The 17,330-nt window shown below is 43.8% G+C and overlaps 1 protein-coding gene across 7 annotated transcripts in view; it reads right to left on the bottom strand.

Annotated features, from left to right (window-relative positions):
• The window catches only part of ST3GAL1 (ST3 beta-galactoside alpha-2,3-sialyltransferase 1), an 89,515-nt gene that overhangs the window by 30,512 nt on the left and 41,673 nt on the right, over positions 1-17,330 (bottom strand). For 5 of the 7 annotated variants that reach the window (XR_010883266.1, XM_067290133.1, XM_067290134.1 and 2 more), the window contains exon 2: positions 7,949-8,803. Coding sequence is in view for 6 of the 7 variants with exons in the window: in XM_067290133.1 (XP_067146234.1) it covers positions 7,949-8,260 (312 nt within the window). In the remaining variant the exon portion in view is untranslated. Of the gene's footprint in view, positions 1-7,948; positions 8,804-8,918; positions 9,031-15,675; positions 16,186-17,330 lie in introns of those variants that run through there. The other 2 variants (XM_013956917.2, XM_013956918.2) reach the window with 2 other exon arrangements.

The raw sequence follows: 17,330 nt of genomic DNA, 5'->3' as shown, positions 1-17,330 counted from the left end.
CACACCAAAAGTAATCACTGCATTCTTCCATGGCAGTTACATTAAAAAAGTGCAAGTCACTCCTTTACTTAATTTCATTCCTTTCACCCACTCTGAGGGCACAGCAGTAGAGAAGCCCGGTCAAGCAACCAAATGGTTGCATGCATATCAAAAAGTAATTAGGATGCACAGATAAGCACTGTCAACATTAGCACAAAGGCTGGCCACCCATTTTATTTCAGGGAGCAGGAGGTTGGGAGATTAGAGTGCAGGCTGGGGAGCAAGGCACAGTACTCCTGGCACCACCAAAATTAGGGGCAACTTGAAAGATGAAGTTCAGTGGAGCAAAATTTTCACCACAGGTGCAATGGCTGTCATACTTTGCCTTTGTGCCTCAGTTTCCACAGTGTAGGTATGTCAATATTCAGCGATGGGCTCAATCACTTAAGTGCAAAAGATTATCTTCTTCTAAGTTTGCATGTGCAATGCAAAAATATGTTTGCATATCTAAACTCTTGTGAATTCTTTATAAATCCAATCTATCTTATTTTCAGAACTACTCTGAATATATGAAAAACATTTAAGGTTGGAAGACCTAATCCTGTAGCCTTCAAAATAAATGGAGACTTTCATAGATGTTGCAGGCTGTAGGATCAGACATATAGCGCAGAAAATTCCAAGCTTTTCCAAAAATAAATTTGAGCTATCCGAACACATGCAGGTATATACACATGCACACTCCCTCTCTGTAAAGTTGAACAGATTTTAACTGTCTTTTATATATATATATATATATATGTGTGTATGTGTGTATGCATGTATACGTATATATAGTCTTATATATACGCATATATATGTGTGTGCGTGTGTGCGTGTGTGTGTGTGTGTGTGTGTGTGTGTATTTATTTATGGAAAAAGCACCAAGCATAGCCCAAGACATTTGAAAGAACAGAATTGTTCTGGAAAAGATAAACATATTCTTGAACTGATTTTCCCTGAGAAAATTTAGGTGAAGAAGGTAATTTTCAGAAGTTCTAATCACCTGAGCACCTCTTTTTAAGTAAAATTGCTTTCTCAATCAGAATAATAGCATCACTAAGGGAAAGAAACTTATTTACCTATTTCTGTTTGATGAATTAAAATGGTAAGAAACATTGCCATGGATAGGCACCTCCATTTACACAGAACTGGGATCTGAATTTTCTCTCTGTTATACTGTTACCAATGTAGAGTAACCTTATTGCAACCGAGTTATTACACCACCACTAGCAAGAAAGCAGGACACCACTTTCCTAAGATCTCTCAGTCGTGCAGAATAGTAGACATCATTACTTGTGCTAGAAATTCCCTCAAAGACCTTGAATAGGATGGTGATATTATTGTGCTGAGTGTTAAATGTACATACAATAAGAAAACAGATCCCAACTCACTTATTAAAAGTGCTTTGTTTCCATTTCCTCAGTGGTTATCTGATTGGACTACACTTTCCAAGCTTTATCTTCAATGAAACCTGATTAGGTTTTGAAATTTCACCAGAATGCAGCAGAGCTGGCAAAGAAGACGGCTAACGCCAAAGCAGCTAACTTTTACGACTTTAGACCCAGCGTGCTGCCAGTTCCTTATTGCACAATGTTTACTGACTTCTTTAAAAAAGTTGATTTTAATAGTGTTACAATTACAAGCCAATTCCCTTTCCCACACCATTTTCCCCCCTGTTTTTTGAGTAAAGTGGTGACAGCATCCTGCCTCCAACTGCTGTAGATGTGCGCCAGGGATATACACGCTTCACACCCAACTCTTTTAAATACATTGTTAAAAAATAAAAATAAATAAAAAAATTGGGAGTCCAGACCAGCGGGAGTTTCCTAATCTTCTTCCCAGGCAAGATAAACTATCCTGTCCTCCCAACCCTACAAATGTCTCAAACACCCCACTTCACACCCAGAGCTCTACGAGAGGCACAGCTGGTTTTCCGCTTTTCTTCTCTTTAACTTCACTGCTATTAACAGCTATTTTTACATCTTCTTATTAAAAAAGAAAAAAAAAAGCTCAGCGTTTATTCACTTCCTTTCTTTATGCATGAACAGATTTCTGAGGAAAAGCTTGCTGCTCATTCTCATACCGCTGTGCATACACATACGTTAAGGATGACCAAGTACCTCGTGATTTGTTGCTTTTATAAACTCCTTGGAACGCTTTCCAGTATCGTCACATCACCAGTGATCACCAAGAAACCATACCCCACACTCGTCTAATGAGTATCACAAGGGGAGGATGCAGATTATATAAATTCAGCCAACACTGCCCAAAATTAATCGCTTGGAGTGGCGAGGAAGCAGCTAACGGTTAGGAAACTGTGAAGGAAAGCTATCCAGCATCGACTGGACAAGTTTGGCATTATATTAAATATGCCCCTGAAATTCCCAATTGCTAGCATCTGGACATCATCCTGCTTGGTGACTGGCAAGTGCCGGCGTGGGCACCAGGGTGGGCCCTGAACAGCAGCCGGCGCCGCTGGGATGCTCTTCTGCAACACGGCCCATGCAGCCTCGAGAAGCTTGCAGACTAAATATAAAAACCTGGCGGAAGCGGATGCATCGGTACTGTTTTTTCATGACTTTCCTTTTTTTTTGTTGTTTTTTGTCTTAGTGGTTTTAAAAGATAAAGAGAGAATAAGTGCACAGCGACTAATTGCATCAGGGGAACAGCTCTGAGGAATTAGCACTTGCGCAGCCCTTCCCAGCTAGAAAACATTGTGCAAAGATTAATCCTAGCAACAGTCTGGCAGTGCAAACCCAGGTAATCTCCGTTTTGCAGGCTGAAGGAGAGGTTAGAGGGAGACCATCAATTTTAAGAATGCCTCCTCAGCCTGGAAAGGATGGCATTATTATTGTGATATTTAACAGCCTGCAATTACTCTAAATCAGAGAGATTAAGGTGAAGAATATAGGGGCTTTCAGGTGTTTGGGTTGGCTTTGTTTTATGATTTGTGCCTGTTAAATAACACACATTCTCAAACATGAACACAATGTGCATATATTATGCAAATAACATGCAATAATATGCAAAGGCCAAATGGTATGATTTGTAAATCGTAGCTCTGGTCGTTGCTGGTTCCCATTCCCGCTTATATGGGTGACACAGACCAACTCCACGCTGCTGCGAGGAGCAGAGCCAGTGCCCTGCCAGCTCTGCCTGCCCGTATTTCCAGCTGTAGGATGCTCTCAGCTTGGCAGAGTGCTCGGGGGCAGCCTGGGCTCGGACCACCTCCAAAGCCACCCGCTCGTGCCGAAGGCGGTAGGCTTTGCTAAAGGGTAGCACAGGTTCAGGCGTTCTCTCTCAGCATGTCCAAGGCTTGTCCAAGCGGTGGGCTTGCGCCCAAGCAGTATTGACCCCCAGCGCACATGGGTTTGCAGCTGGCATTCGGGCTAGGGACTGGGACCTCATTTGGGCTCTCTTGGAACTACCTTCCCGCAGCAAACGCTCCCTCCAAGGTATTGGGAAGAAAACCATGGTTTTTCCCTCAAGAATCATAGAGACCATCCCAGTGCTAAATAAGATTTCTTGCAATCAAAGTATTTGGGCAAAATATCTACAACAAGCATTCAAAAGGAATGACTCAGGTCCCAAGTGGCCATGCCAGTGTCTTAAAAGTAAGTGCACCTTCCATGATGTCCCCAATGCCTGCGTTGGGGATGCCATTTTATTTGCTATCTGGTTATCAAATCTTTAAGCTATATATTATATTCTTCCCTGCAACCATGAGGACTAACTAAGGACTAAGAGGACTACAGGACCATAAGGACTGAAAACTAACATTTTCTTTTAGATACAGCATGAGAGATTCTCAGCTAATCATATGACCCCGAGAGCTGAGCTTTTTCTCTAAAAAAAAAAAAAAAAGAAAAAAAAAGAAAAGCCAAACCCTCAAGCTCAAGTATCACAAGACTCAAGATAAAAATTGTTATGATGTGGTAGTTTATGAACAATGTGCTACAGATAAGATTGCCAGGAAACTCTGAGTCTGATTTTACTTAGCGCAGTTTTAATCCATCAACTTCAATGGAGGTATTTTGGAATTAGAACAGCAGACTCTGATCTCTTATTTTTCATACTTTCTGACCACCAAAGAAAAAGCAAAAAATGTCAGAATAAACCAAGAAAATTATAAATAAATGCTATGCAGAGTTATAACATGCAGTTCTTGTACTGTTTCCTTATATTCAGGTTACCGAATTTAGTGGACGTGTCCACAGCATTTGTGTCATAGAACAACAACGAAAAAAACTGCAGGTGAGTCAGCCTGGGGAGGTGGGAGAGAAAATACAAACAGAAAAGAATCACATCACATCCCATGAAGTGCCAACTTCCAGAACACTGAGACTCACACAGTCCTTGAATATGAGATGCAAAAAGAGAGACAGAAAGAGAGACACAGGTAATGAAGAGAGAGAGAGAGAAGGAGAGGGAGAAGAAGAAGGAGAAGGAGGGGGAGAGGAGAGGAGAGGAGAGGAGAGGAGAGGAGAGGAGAGGAGAGGGAGAGGGAGAGGATAAATGAAGGAGGGAAGGAGGGAAGGAGAGAGAGAAAGAGAGAAAGAGAGAAAGAGAAAGAAGAAAAGGAAGAGAGGAAGAGAGAGAAAGAATGAAAAGAGAAAGGAAGAAAGAAGAAAAGGAGAAAGGAAGAAAGGAAGGAGGGAAGGAAGGAAGGAGAAAAAGAGAGAGAAGAAAGAAAGGAAGAGAGGAAGGAAGAGAAGGAGAAAGAAAGAGGAGAAAGAAGAAAAAAAAGAAGGGAAGAGAAGGGAAGAGAAGGGGAAGAGAAGGGAAGGGAAGGGAAGAGGAAAGCAAGCTAGCTCAGTATGGTCTACAGTATTATAACTGCCCAGATCATCTCTGAGAGGAGGAATGCACAAAAAGCACAGAGCAACTATAGGGTGTAACTAGGAGGTGAATCTGGGCCATTATGTGTTACCTCAGTAAAGTAATAAAGGGCTAGTTTATCAGCTGGGCAGATTTAAGCAGAGGAGAAGTAAGTAACAGCCATAACAACAGCCCCCTTTGTTTCGGAGAACAAAGACACAGCCAGGTCAAGCTTTACCCATCTGCAGCATACCTACCGTTTGGAGGCAACGTGCTGCAGCATCGCTTCCGAAAAAGCTAATTTATGGCCGGTAGGGGCTGAGCCTTCTCCTCCCTTCTCCATGCCCCCCGCACACGTGGGACCACTCACTCAGCTACACACCACACTGTTTTCTCCACTTTTCCACACTAAAAGCCACATCCTACCACACCGGAAGGGCTTAAAGAAGACCATATATTCTCCAAACATCCTATGAAGTCACCTGCCAGTGACGTGAAAGGTTGGTTGCAAGCGGGTGAGCCCGTGCCACCCTTTAGACTCAAGAAACATTTCATCTCAAAGACCTGCTGTTGGCTTCTGAAGTTGTTCATTGCTTTCCTAGAAGGGGAGGGACGAATGCTCCAGGATTATTTGGGTATAATCCTTGCATAAGCCTTATTCCCACATACAGGAAAAAGGTCAATGAGCGCTGAGGGCAGAATCAGGTTGCCGAAGCGGCGGCGCCCTGGCAGGGGCTCTGTCTGTATTCAGTCCAAACATATCACGTGGGTCTCCTCGATATGAAAGTCGGAGCGCTACAATAAATAGCTCCGCTGCAGTCGCAGGAGTCTCATAACGAAACCACCAGGCTGCTTTAAGTCAGCTCCTGTGAGCTACCGTGCAATCCTTTTTACCCTGAAACAAAGTTTAAGCAACATCTAGCAACCTCAGATCCCCTCAGGGACGAATCTTCTAAGCACAAAGATAGCCCAGAAGTCAGAAATTATTGAGCTGGTAAAACAAATGACAGTAAAATATGGCCATGACAAAACTTTTTGTTACGACTAACAAAAATCTCAGGACCTCCTAAGATGAGAATAAAAATGAACAAGCCCCTGCAGAGCAAAAAGGGAGTGCAGTGAGGATGCACCTGAGAGTTATTTACTGTAGAAAGTGCAGTGGCTGTCTTTAAGGTTACCCAGAGCCACATGCATTTAACTGGAATAAAGTTACAAGGAGGAGTTGAGGCTACCTCATGCCTTGATTTACCCAGAATCATCTTTCAGAAGAGAAAGGGCACCTTTTCCATTTACAGCAGAACAGGGCAAGTATTTCTGGTGAGTAGCTAATTTCCCATAAACAGTGCAGTTTTGGGGGACACTGAACTATTTCACACGTTTTGGATGAAGATGAATTCTGGCTGGAAAAAAAAAAAAGATGGAGAAAGTGTAGAAATCTTAGAAGATATATTTGCACCACCTTAGGAAAAAACTGCTTTGATTTTTTTGTGTTTTTTTTTTCCTGAAATAGTGTATTCCCTTTGAATTTGACCTGGATTTAAAAAATGAATGAAAACACTAAAAATAGGGTTAGACATCCCTGAGAAGTAATTAACAGCTTTTATTTAAAAAAAAAAAAAAAAAAAGATAATCTTGCAGCTGTCCTGGAAATCTCTACTTTTTTGCTTAGCTGAAAAAGAAACTACCCTACCACCCAAAAAAACCCCTGTTTCGGGTTCATCGGAAGTGAACTATTTTTGTTTTTTTTCAGTTTCACCACAAGCAGGAGAATCTGAAATTCAGACTTCCCTATTGAAAGTCCCAAGGGTGGTTTCTTTTTTTTTCTTTTCTTTTTTTTTTTTTTTTGAGGGAACACTTTTGAACCATTAGTTTAAATCAAAATTTGGTCAGAGGGCTGAAGTTTGCAGACTTCAGCTTCGCTTCGCCCCGTGGGACAAGCCCTCAGGGGAAACCTCCCTTATCAGAGACCAAGGAGAAGCATCTGGGGGCTGCAAGAGTTAAAACAAACAAACAAACACAAGCAACTGGAAATAAGAGTCACGGCCAATGGGAAGTTGAAAGAATCCAACAGCTGGAATATGTGAGACTAATAGCAAAAAAAGGTGGGTTTTGTTGTAAAACGAGGATATCAGGGATGCTACAAGCACTGAGAGTGGAGTCAACTGGCGGTTCTTTTTCGCTGGTGGGAGCAAATATTCCCCCAGTGCTTGATGCCTCCTCCGAAACCTGAATCCTCCCACTCTGAAAGTGCGTGTCTGTCGGAGGGGCCTCCCCAGGGCAGCAGGGAAGTGAAGAAGCCCCCAAATTCACCCTGAGGGTTGTGTGTGCCGAAGGGGAACGGGTCGCGGGCAGGTCGGTGTTTGTACAAAGGGCATGCGGAGACCAGATGTTTTCTGAAACGGAGCAAGGCAACTCACAATGAAACTGCGATTTTACCCAGATGCTGCAGCTTCAGGGCTTTAATTAGGCAAAATGCCAGCATGCCCCTTCTTCCCTCCCGCACTTTTTGAAGAAGACACCCACTAAGTGTCACGATGTGTGGATGAGCCTCTTTAGACCACCCTGCTCAGAGGACACCCAGAAGCCACCGGTCCTCAGCGACCTGCTCTTGCAATACACAGCTCGTGCACGCTACAGACCTGCTTTACAGCACCAGCCAGAACGGGGACCGTGCTTATACACATGGAGGTGATCGTTCTGGGTTTAATCCTCCTAATCATTTAAGTATCTTGTAGCAGGGAGAGCCCCAGGTGAATTACACGCTTCACAACAAATTTTCTTTCTTAGCTGGTTGGACGGCACAAGTCCTTTGTACCTTTGGAATAAGCAGGGTTTCAAATTTTAATCTCTTAAGCAGAAGGGAAAAAAAAAAGACTACATTGACATTTGCAAATTCCTGATTTGCCTCCTTGCTCTCCCAGGAACTTTTCTGGGCTTTTGGGACTTTTTCATGGGCCTCAATTGCTCGTAAGCTCAACAGTAGCAAGAATGCCCACTATCCTCCACCTCTGCCTTCTTTCTCAACTGAGACTGTGACTTTTTTTGAGGGGAAACCATCTCCCAGAGCCCTGTGAGCACTGTGCTGGGGGCAGGCCGGTGCTCACACACTTACCAGCCACCATCTGTAGCTGTCTTCTGGGATCAAGGCATCCCGTGAGGTCAGGAAAGGTTGCATAGTTTGATTAAATCTCTGATCAAACCAGAGGGAACGTCCTCGCTCCGAAACACACGTGGTACAGCTGCACGGTCTTCTGGGGTATTTGATGAGTTTCCTGAATTGCTCGGAAAACTGTATGATGAGTTGCTTAATGTCCCAGGTGGTGATGGTCACCTGGTGCTTGTAGTTGAGCACAAATGATGTTATCGTGATGAGCAAAAAGACGAACGTAAACATTTTCACGTTCCTTTTCCTTACAGCAACCATCTTTCTCGTCCAGGTTCTGCCGTCTCGGCTGCCAAAATACAATGTAGGGTCCAAAGTAAGGCAAAAAGGAAACGTTGCTGGGCTTTTGGGGAACACCGGCCAGTTAGCACCAAGGACTTAGGCTGAACACATCCATTCCGAGACCTCCGTCAATGAGGGAAGAAGTTTCGTTTTCCCCAGGTGGGCTTAAAAAAGGCAAAGCTGGATGTTTTCTTTCACCTTTTAACAGTGGTTCCAAATCTCTTTCAACTCTCTGTGACCTGCGGCTAATCTCTCCCACCAAGGGTTCAGTGAAAACTGATCTTTTCACTTCCACGTTCCAGAAGATTTAGAGATGAGTAATATCAACATTCAAATTCAAGTTTTCTGTGTGGGAGCAAGACAGAAATTAAAGGAACCAGATAGTGGAAAGAATAGTTTTGTTTTGTTTTGTTTTATTTTCCAGAAAGTTAGTTTGCAAAGGATTAGATCAGCCTGGGATATACATTCCAGCAGAGAGAGGTGCTTTGATGTTCATTTAAGCCAAGGAGAGCAGTTTGCAGCCTGTAGACACACACACATACACACAAAAGGAAAGAAAAAAAGTCAGAAAGTTTTCTGCATTTCTCTCAACTTAATTTCTATGCTTTTCTCTCCTCATCGCAAAACGTCCCATCACCTCAGAGCCTTCAGAACAGAAGCAGCTGCAATTTCTGCTGTGGGATTTGCATAGCGAGAAGTTTCACAGCGAAATTTCCAAAAGGGCAGAGCATCGACCTGTGGACATTGAGTCCCTGTGTATTGAATTAGCAGCAGCATTCTGGCTTTATTTGAATTACAGTTTGCAGCCGTTACAATGGCAGTGAGTCAGCTTATTCCCTTAGGCTGACCTTGATAACCACATATACAATACACAACGCATTCATAACTAAAACCAGCTGAACAAAAAAGCAACGGGCAAAGGAGGGAGCAGGCAGGACAGGGAGGAAGAGGAATTGCTTCCTTTCCCTTCCTTCCCCAATGGGCGTCATTTCTTAAGGATCAAGGTTGGATCGGTGATGCAGAAAATGGCAAGCAAGAATAGCTCATAAGTTCTGGGAAAACTGCAGAAGTTGAGGCATAAATGGCATTTGTTTGGATGGATTATGGCTATTTTCTGTGTTGCTGCCAAGGAAGGCTAGTTAAGGCAAGCTTTCAATCTCAAAGAGGTCCCACGGGATGCTAAGCTGGGCAGAGACCTGGAGTGCTGCTCTGCCTCGACCGGCTGGTGGGGAGCAGGACCCGGAGCAGTGATTTAAACAAGCCAACAAGCTTTTGAAAGCTGAAAAGTGGAACATTTTCCTCCCACAGTGCAATTGTTTTGTGGGGAAAAAAAGGCACTGTAGTTTTGTTTTTTTTTTTTTTTAATTGAGGATGTTTGCAGAAAACTGAGGCACTGTTGTTTAAATGACATCATTATTTAAGAATTAAAAAAAACAAAACAAAACAAAACACATCAGTAGTTCTAGTAGATTTACATCTATAGTGAGAAGCACACGTGCCAAAACACACGCGGTTTTCTGAAAAAGCAAAAACCCCAGCACATGAAGCCTCGCCGATGGGCCCTTCCTGAGGCTCCGGAGCGATCCGTAAGGAGCTGCCCAAGGCCACACCACTTTTCAAAGGGATTTGATGTGGTGTCTGAGAGACAGCGCAGGCCTGGGTTTTTTGAGGGGTTGTGTAAATATTTACCAAGTCCCAGAAAGCTAAGTCAAAAGGCAGGAGCCTCAGACTATGGTCTCAACTCTCTGCCCTGTCTCCGGTTTCCCATTTGGAGCCAGGGATGGGTAGCTGGGGCCATTCAATTAATTGCTGTTTGCCAAGTGCCTTCAGATTTGTTTTAAGTCTGGCCTATCCAAATGCATTAACGGGAGCTCAAGGGCTGACAAGTGGATCATGCTCGATAACATAAGGCTTTATTCACCCCGGGCTGCTCGGGCTTTCAGGCTTTGCCTATATCCGTAAATTCGACAGCACCCGGGAGCAATCCTGGGTGCGGGAGCTTGCGTGGCTCTAACATGAGCTTGGGCTTTAGGGGCTGACCAGCACTCTTGCAAAAATTCCCGGCTACAATTCAGGAATCGCATCCCAAAAGCCACCCTGTTTTGGAGAGCGAGAAAGGGAATGTAACAGCACAGCCGCAGCATGCAGGCGATTGCTCGCCAGCTGGCCTCCGTGCCAGAGAACGGTCCCGAGCACATTGACTTTACTAGTGGGGATGCAGTCGCTAGTCTAAACAAAAACACAGCCTCTAAACCCAAAAAGCTACGCCAAATCCCCAAAGCAGATTCTCCATTTATAGGCTGGGTAATTTAAAAGTTGCGATGTCCATGGGTTGAACACCAGTGCTGTTAATGCTGAGTCAATTCACTTTTTGTAAACATAAGTCCTCTTCTTTTATTGTTTTTTAAGTGGAGGAGGGACGGGGATTATTTAGCTTTTCATAGGAAAGCCTATAAAATGAGTATTGTTTATATAAGAATGCTTTTTGGACCTCCAAAATAAACACTCACTTCACCAGATTTTTTTTTTTTAATTGATCTTAGGCTAAACATATATTTAGAATTTGAAAAAAAAAATAAGTATTGTTTTCACAGTGCAGTGCAGTGTCTCCAAACTCCTAATCATACCTGCTTTTATAGCACATGATGGCAAGGTGAGAAACCAGAACTCCCGTGGCCTTTTCCCAGTGTGTAAACATACACTAGATACTCTATTTTAATTCTTGCTATTTACATCTTCCTATGAATGCTCATTTTCCTACGGGCACTGATGATAAAAATATATTATACATATACTTATTCTGACAGAACAGCTCTGGGGACTATAGATATAATTTAGGGCTTGAGGCAAAGGTGTGTCGAAATGAACAGAAAATGCTTTCACCGAGTTCACTGCAACTTGGACCAGGCTCATTCTTTTCTGTCTTAACCACCAGTTAAATCCAATGTAGGCGTCAGTATTTTCTCTCTCGCAGCCTTCCAGGTGGGGTGGGCAGTTGGCCGCCTCAGAGCCACCCCACCTGTGTGTGGGGATCTAACCAGGTTGGTGCCACCAAGCCCAGCTTTGGAGAATTTGCTTTGCCTCGTGACACCATCTGGGATAGTTAATTTAAATAATTACGAGGAAGTAGCATGGGTGCAGCTGATCACAGCCTTATCAACATGCCACTGCTCTACAAATGAGTCAGGGCATATTGGTCTCAGACCCGTAAGTAATTTATGGGCACTTAAGCTATGGAGACTTAAATGACTTGCCACCCCTCAGTCAAGCTAGAGGAAGTTAAACAGAGTTTAAATACGTTGTGTTTGCTGCTGGCTATGCATGTGGCCAGCTCAGTTGAGGTAAACGATAGGTTAAGCTACTTGAAGGGATTGGGTGCTGAAGGTCTTATCTCCAGCCTGGATTTCTCCTCCTGCCTTTCACTTCCTCCTCTTTCCCATCTACACCCTGTCCCCGGGAAAGGTATCTCCATACACGCTGGGGTAACTCTTACTTCTTCTGCTAAGTCACAATATCCAGTGACGTGCAAGGCAAGTAAAATGTAAAATTACATTTCCCCGGCAAGAATATAGAAGGACAGGTTCTTCTGCGCTATGCCCTAGGGGTAGGAGTGGTTCCAATGTGATTATACGGTCATAAAGGAGAGCAGACTTTAGTCTTTTGTCTACATTTTATGAACTGAAATAAAATATCCCAAGATCAATCCATTGTGATTGATTGTCTTCATTGTCTTCTTGCATTTGAGAAAGAAGGAAAAGAAAGAACTTTTTTTCTTTTCACGGTAAACCTTTTCTGTATTGTGCACTCAAAATTTGAAGAATGTCCTTGGACCCTTGCCAGTTACACAATTAACAGACAAAGATGAAACCACATCAATTCAACGGACTAATATAACGAAGTTCTTAACACCTTCAGGAAATAAACTGTTTGACAAATCCATTCAAAAATGCAACGTCTTCTCACCGTACTGAGCCAGAATAGTGGTGGCAATTTTTGTGTGTCATTACAAATCAAGTCAGGCACAGGTAATTTAATTGAAAATCCACAATTTCAAGAAAATTTCATTCATGGATGAATGACAGAAAATCATCTGAGCTAGCCAAGTGGCATATTGTTGAGGTCAAACCTAAACGCCTCATGTTGACAAAAATCAAATTGTTCCTTGACAACTTTTATTTGTTTTTAAATATGCAGATTCTTTGCAGAGGTTATTTTGAAACAGAAGATAGAAACTTTTCATTCTCAGGATGTTACAAGAGAATATTTTAATATCAACGGAATGCTTCATTTCCTGATCTTTTTTTTTTTTTTAAGGTGGGTTTTAAACAAAAAGCATGACTCAACTATTCATGAACATTGGCAAAAAATCACTATTCTTTCCCCTTGCCTCCCCCCCGCCAGCTGTTATGTAGTCACACTATGGTAGAGTTTGACCTCTTTTTGATGCCCGCTTTGCTAGAAGATGAGTACTTAGTATTAGCACCCCTTCAGGGAGCTATTTGTTAGCCTGTGTTAGATGCTGACAGGTCAGGATCCAACCCTTGCTGCTGGCCTTCTGGTTGTTACACATAGTAAAATCCAGGCATAAAACACATTCCTCTAGTTCAACTTCACCAGCATTTTGCAGACCCAGTATATGGGGCAGAACAGCACATAGGCAACAGGGACCAGCATCCCCCTTATGGAGATATCTCTAGCTTTCCACTCTTTGCATCGCTTGAATAATTCAACATTCATTCCCAGAGTGCTTTACACACGGGAACCGCTTCCCCATCCTCCTCTGTGCGCCATCACCCTGCTGGAGACCAGTGAAGGATAACACAACCTGCCGGAGCTCTCTCACAGCTACCAGTAGCCATCACACAACCCACGGTATTTTGCACATGGAAAATGTATATATGTCAAGGAGTAGAGGAGATTTGCTGCAATTTTCCTTCAGCAAACCTGTGCTAGAGAGATCTCCGTGGCATTACTGTAAATGCCCAGCGTTAGAAGCACAGCTTGGCTCGCCGGCCCAGCTGCACAACCCCCAAATACTAATTAGTTTGCCAGTGTAGCTAAGCCGCTTCTGCAAATGACAGCTTTGTCATTATAAAGCCCTGCGGAAATACAAACTGTATTTCCTCAAGGGGGAAAGTGGCTTGTTCCTGCTGTTCTGGGACTCTCTCCCATACGCACTCCTGGTGAGTAACTCCTTGAGCAACACTTGGTCACACAGCCCTGGCCAGTGACACACCAAGAGCATGGGAAGTTAAATCTTGTTTTATTGCACCCATTGAAGGCCCAGAGCAGTCCTGGAAGATGTCACCCCAGTGCAACAAAAAAATCCATCCCTGCAAAAACATGCATAAATTTCTACTCTGGTTCTGTGCTTGGGCCTGGAAAGGAACAACTGATGGGACTGTTTTGTTTGAAACCACAAGCTTGTCTGCCCTGCTCCAGCTCATCGCTGGCTACTTTTCACTCCCCATCCCATGCAGTAGCTAGCTGACATTTAGAAAGAAACACTTCACTGGTCTGACACCTTGCCAAAGACCTCTGAGCGTAAGACTCTCACTACAGGAGATAAATTGTGCAATTATGAGACACAGTGGCAACCCTTCAGAGTTAAGCACAGAGCAGGAACATGGATCTCCCTTAACCAGATGCTGCTGGGAGCCCCTGGAAAGCCTTTGGTCTATCTCTTCTGGCTCTAGGTGATCAGTCTCACAAGCTCTTGAGCCCTACAAGGCAGCTGTAGACGTGAGGGGATGCTGTGTACACCCCTACCCGGTGTGTGCTGCCGTCTCTAGGACTTTTGCCTTTTCATGGTGTGACTTCTCAAGTGTCACTGACCCCACACAGCTCTGTCCTTCTCAGACACCAAAAGCCACCAAAGGATGCAATTTTGGAAAAGCACCAGCTGCCACATAACTTGCCTCTTTTGTACTGACAACTTAATTAAAACCTGAGTGGATTTTGTTTCTCAGAGTTAACCAGTTCCCCTCTCCCTTTCCCCTTCACCTCCTCAGTCCTGGCTTGTCACAGCAGAAGACAAAGGTGCTGTTTTCCTATGTGCCCACAGTCATGGAAAAGCAGCTCCAAGTCCAGCCTTCCTTTTAATCAGCAAGAAGATTATTTGTATCTCTTCTGCCCCATTCCTGCCTTTGCTGTAGGCATAAATCTGTCTGGCTGCCGCTGTCAAATGGGGTCACAACATCTAAGTTAGGCTAGCTGGTTGGTATACTACCCTTATATTTATCAAAATGCTCACCCCAAGCAACTTCAACTAATCATATCAACACTGCCTAGGAAACAAAGCTATCTGAGAGCATTTAAGTGATGAGAAAAAGTCATTTTAGACAGATTTGAAGGTAGCAATTCCTCCACGTTTCTTGAATTTGGAGCCAGCTATTGGGCACTGTTTCATCCATCACAGTGAATGGAAAATACTGGAAGTGGTTTATGGAGTGTAAGTGCATGGCACTTTAGATTTTGGTGACCTGAATAAATCATTCCTTATTTGTGTCTTATCAGGTTTGCTGGCAGGCTCAGGCCAGCCAGGTGATAGGAGATCTCCATAGCAAGTACTCTTCTAAAGCCTTCCCTACCTACGCGCATAACAGGTCTGTGCAGTCAGTGTAAGCAAACAGATTTTTGCGCAAGATGTGTATAGTGTAAACAGAAACTTGGGTGGGGAAGTTGGATTCCGCTGTCTCAAAATAAATCTTTATCTTGGCAGACTTTGTCAGGCATGTCGCAGAAAGGTCTGGAAGTGAAATCTCCACCACGCCGCTTGTGGAAAGGGCTGGTGGTTTCACCTCAGAAAGGGTTACGAGCCTGGGTGCACACTCAGGCACGGAGCTGCCATTCCTGCCTCCTCCCACCTGGCAGTGAAGATGTTTTGTCCTCCAGTGTGGTGGAGGAGTTTGTGCAGCAAAAGCTTCCCCCTCCCTTGCATACCAAGAGTCAACTGCTGCAAGGAGTGGTTTGTTACCATCAGGGATTAATCGTGCTGCCCTCCACGGACTGGAGTTCCCGCTCATGTCTCCAGGCCAAACAGGAATTTTTGCTTTGAACTTTTGCAATTTTGGCTGGAAGTGCCATGAAAGATGCCCTGATCTGTACCTCAGGTCCAAAAATCTCTCTCCTCACCTGTGTACTACTTCTGTGGCACAGGTCGCCTCAGCAGTTGGGCATGGAGAAAGTAGGATGCTCCAGCAATCTCTCCTCTGTGGCTACAGCACAACTTCACTGTGCTCCTGGGGAAACAGTGCGGCCATAAACGGGTCTGAAACAGAGCTTGCTCAGATCAGTGGAGCTTGGATCAGACTTAAAAAATAAAAAATGGCTGAGTAAAAAGTGACACCCTGGGCTTTTGCGTTTGATCTCCTGGCTGATCCCATATCACTTACTTGGCAAATAAGAGGATACTGGCGCTGCAAATGTATTCCAGGATCCCAGTCAACCAGTGAGCCTTCTGGTAAATGCAGCATCTGCCAATGTCATCTCTTCAGATCACATCTGGTCTTCAGCCTTGAGAGAGGAGCGAAGCTACGTCTGTGATGAAAGGCAAGGGTGTGGGGCCACGCTGCCTCTCCCAGCAGTACGAGCTGTGCAAGGCTGACACCCACCTACGTACCAGTCATGACTAGAAAACATACAGGTGATTGACTCTGTGGAGCTAAATCCGTGTTTGATTTATTTTTAGAAGGAGTTGATAATGTGAATAAATCACTGCTTATATAGCAGTCTTTTGTTACTACAGCCATGCTTGATATCATATCAGGCTTGGTGAATAAAGACACCGATATCCGGTAATGTACCCAAACCCTCCAAAGGAAGCATCTTATTCTCAACTTTTCTAGCTTATTGGGGCTCCAAGGGAGCAGCACGCAGCCATGTCTGCAGCCCAGGTTGGCATATCTGGCTATCGGCTGTGCGCATGCTAAGGCAGAAAGCTCAGGAACCGTCGCACCTTGCAGACTGACCCCCAGGTGTCTTCTTCATGGGATAAGCTGAGAGAAACCAGTGAAAAGGGAGAGCCCTATGTCTTTGCACACACTCTATGTCCCAAGAAATGGTCCCTCTCCTTCCCTCGTGGTACCTCATTTTCTTCCATATATTCCAAATCCCCTTCCTCACAGACACATTCATGTTTTAAATAGAAATGTCTCTACAAGCTCTTAAAAAAAATTGTTCGTTGCCTTCCTCATCCTGCAGTTTCCCAGGAAATGCTGGGCAGACAAATAGGATTAACCTGCTGGAATATGAGAGCTTTCCTGCTGTGGACCAGTATCCACTGATGGGTTTGGAAGGGACTTTTGGTCTTTATACAGGCTGGCAAGCTGAGAGCCCAAAGCTGGTGGTAATAACTACAACTCTACAGTGAAAATCCTAAATTAACATTCAGTCACAGTATCAGTCTCTGTGAATAGCAATATTTCCAACAGCTCTTTAAAAACATCCAAGCCAAGAGCTGGACATATAAAACTGCTGCTTGATTCCTATTGGCATCCTTTGATGGCAAGAGCTCATGGTGGACAGAGTGCCTTGGTACTCTCAAATTCTTCTAATGCCATTAGCTGGTTTTTAAGTCGGGACCAAAGCTGTGCTCTTTTTGCTAGGGTAAAAGGAGCTATCAAAAGGATTTCCAGGGCATCCACATGTGTTTGCACCTACTATAGTTCTTTAATGTTTCATGGTAGGACAATCTTAGAGGTGGTGCTAGCAAGGAGTTTTTCCAGCACATTTTTTGGGGGGTGGGGGGAGAGAGAGAGTGGGGAAATTTTTCAGATTTGAAATGAAAAATTAATTCATGGTAATTAAAAGAAAGCAAAACATGTAGAAGATCAAAACTGAAAAGAGCTCTATTTTCATTTCTGCTACAAGAAGGCTGAAAAATGTTCACCTCTTCCTTTTGGTTTTACTTCATATTGGACTGGTTATATATATATATATTAAAATCTTGCTAATTCCCTAGAGTCAGCAAGAACACTACTTTCAGGTAATCCAAATACAGGAAAACAAATTAATAGTGGCAACAGCAGTCACAGAAATAGAGGCAAGT

Source organism: Apteryx mantelli, chromosome 2 (assembly GCF_036417845.1).
Source record: "Apteryx mantelli isolate bAptMan1 chromosome 2, bAptMan1.hap1, whole genome shotgun sequence".
NCBI classification, from domain to species: domain Eukaryota; kingdom Metazoa; phylum Chordata; class Aves; order Apterygiformes; family Apterygidae; genus Apteryx; species Apteryx mantelli.
This window is presented reverse-complemented; position numbering and strand designations above follow the sequence as displayed.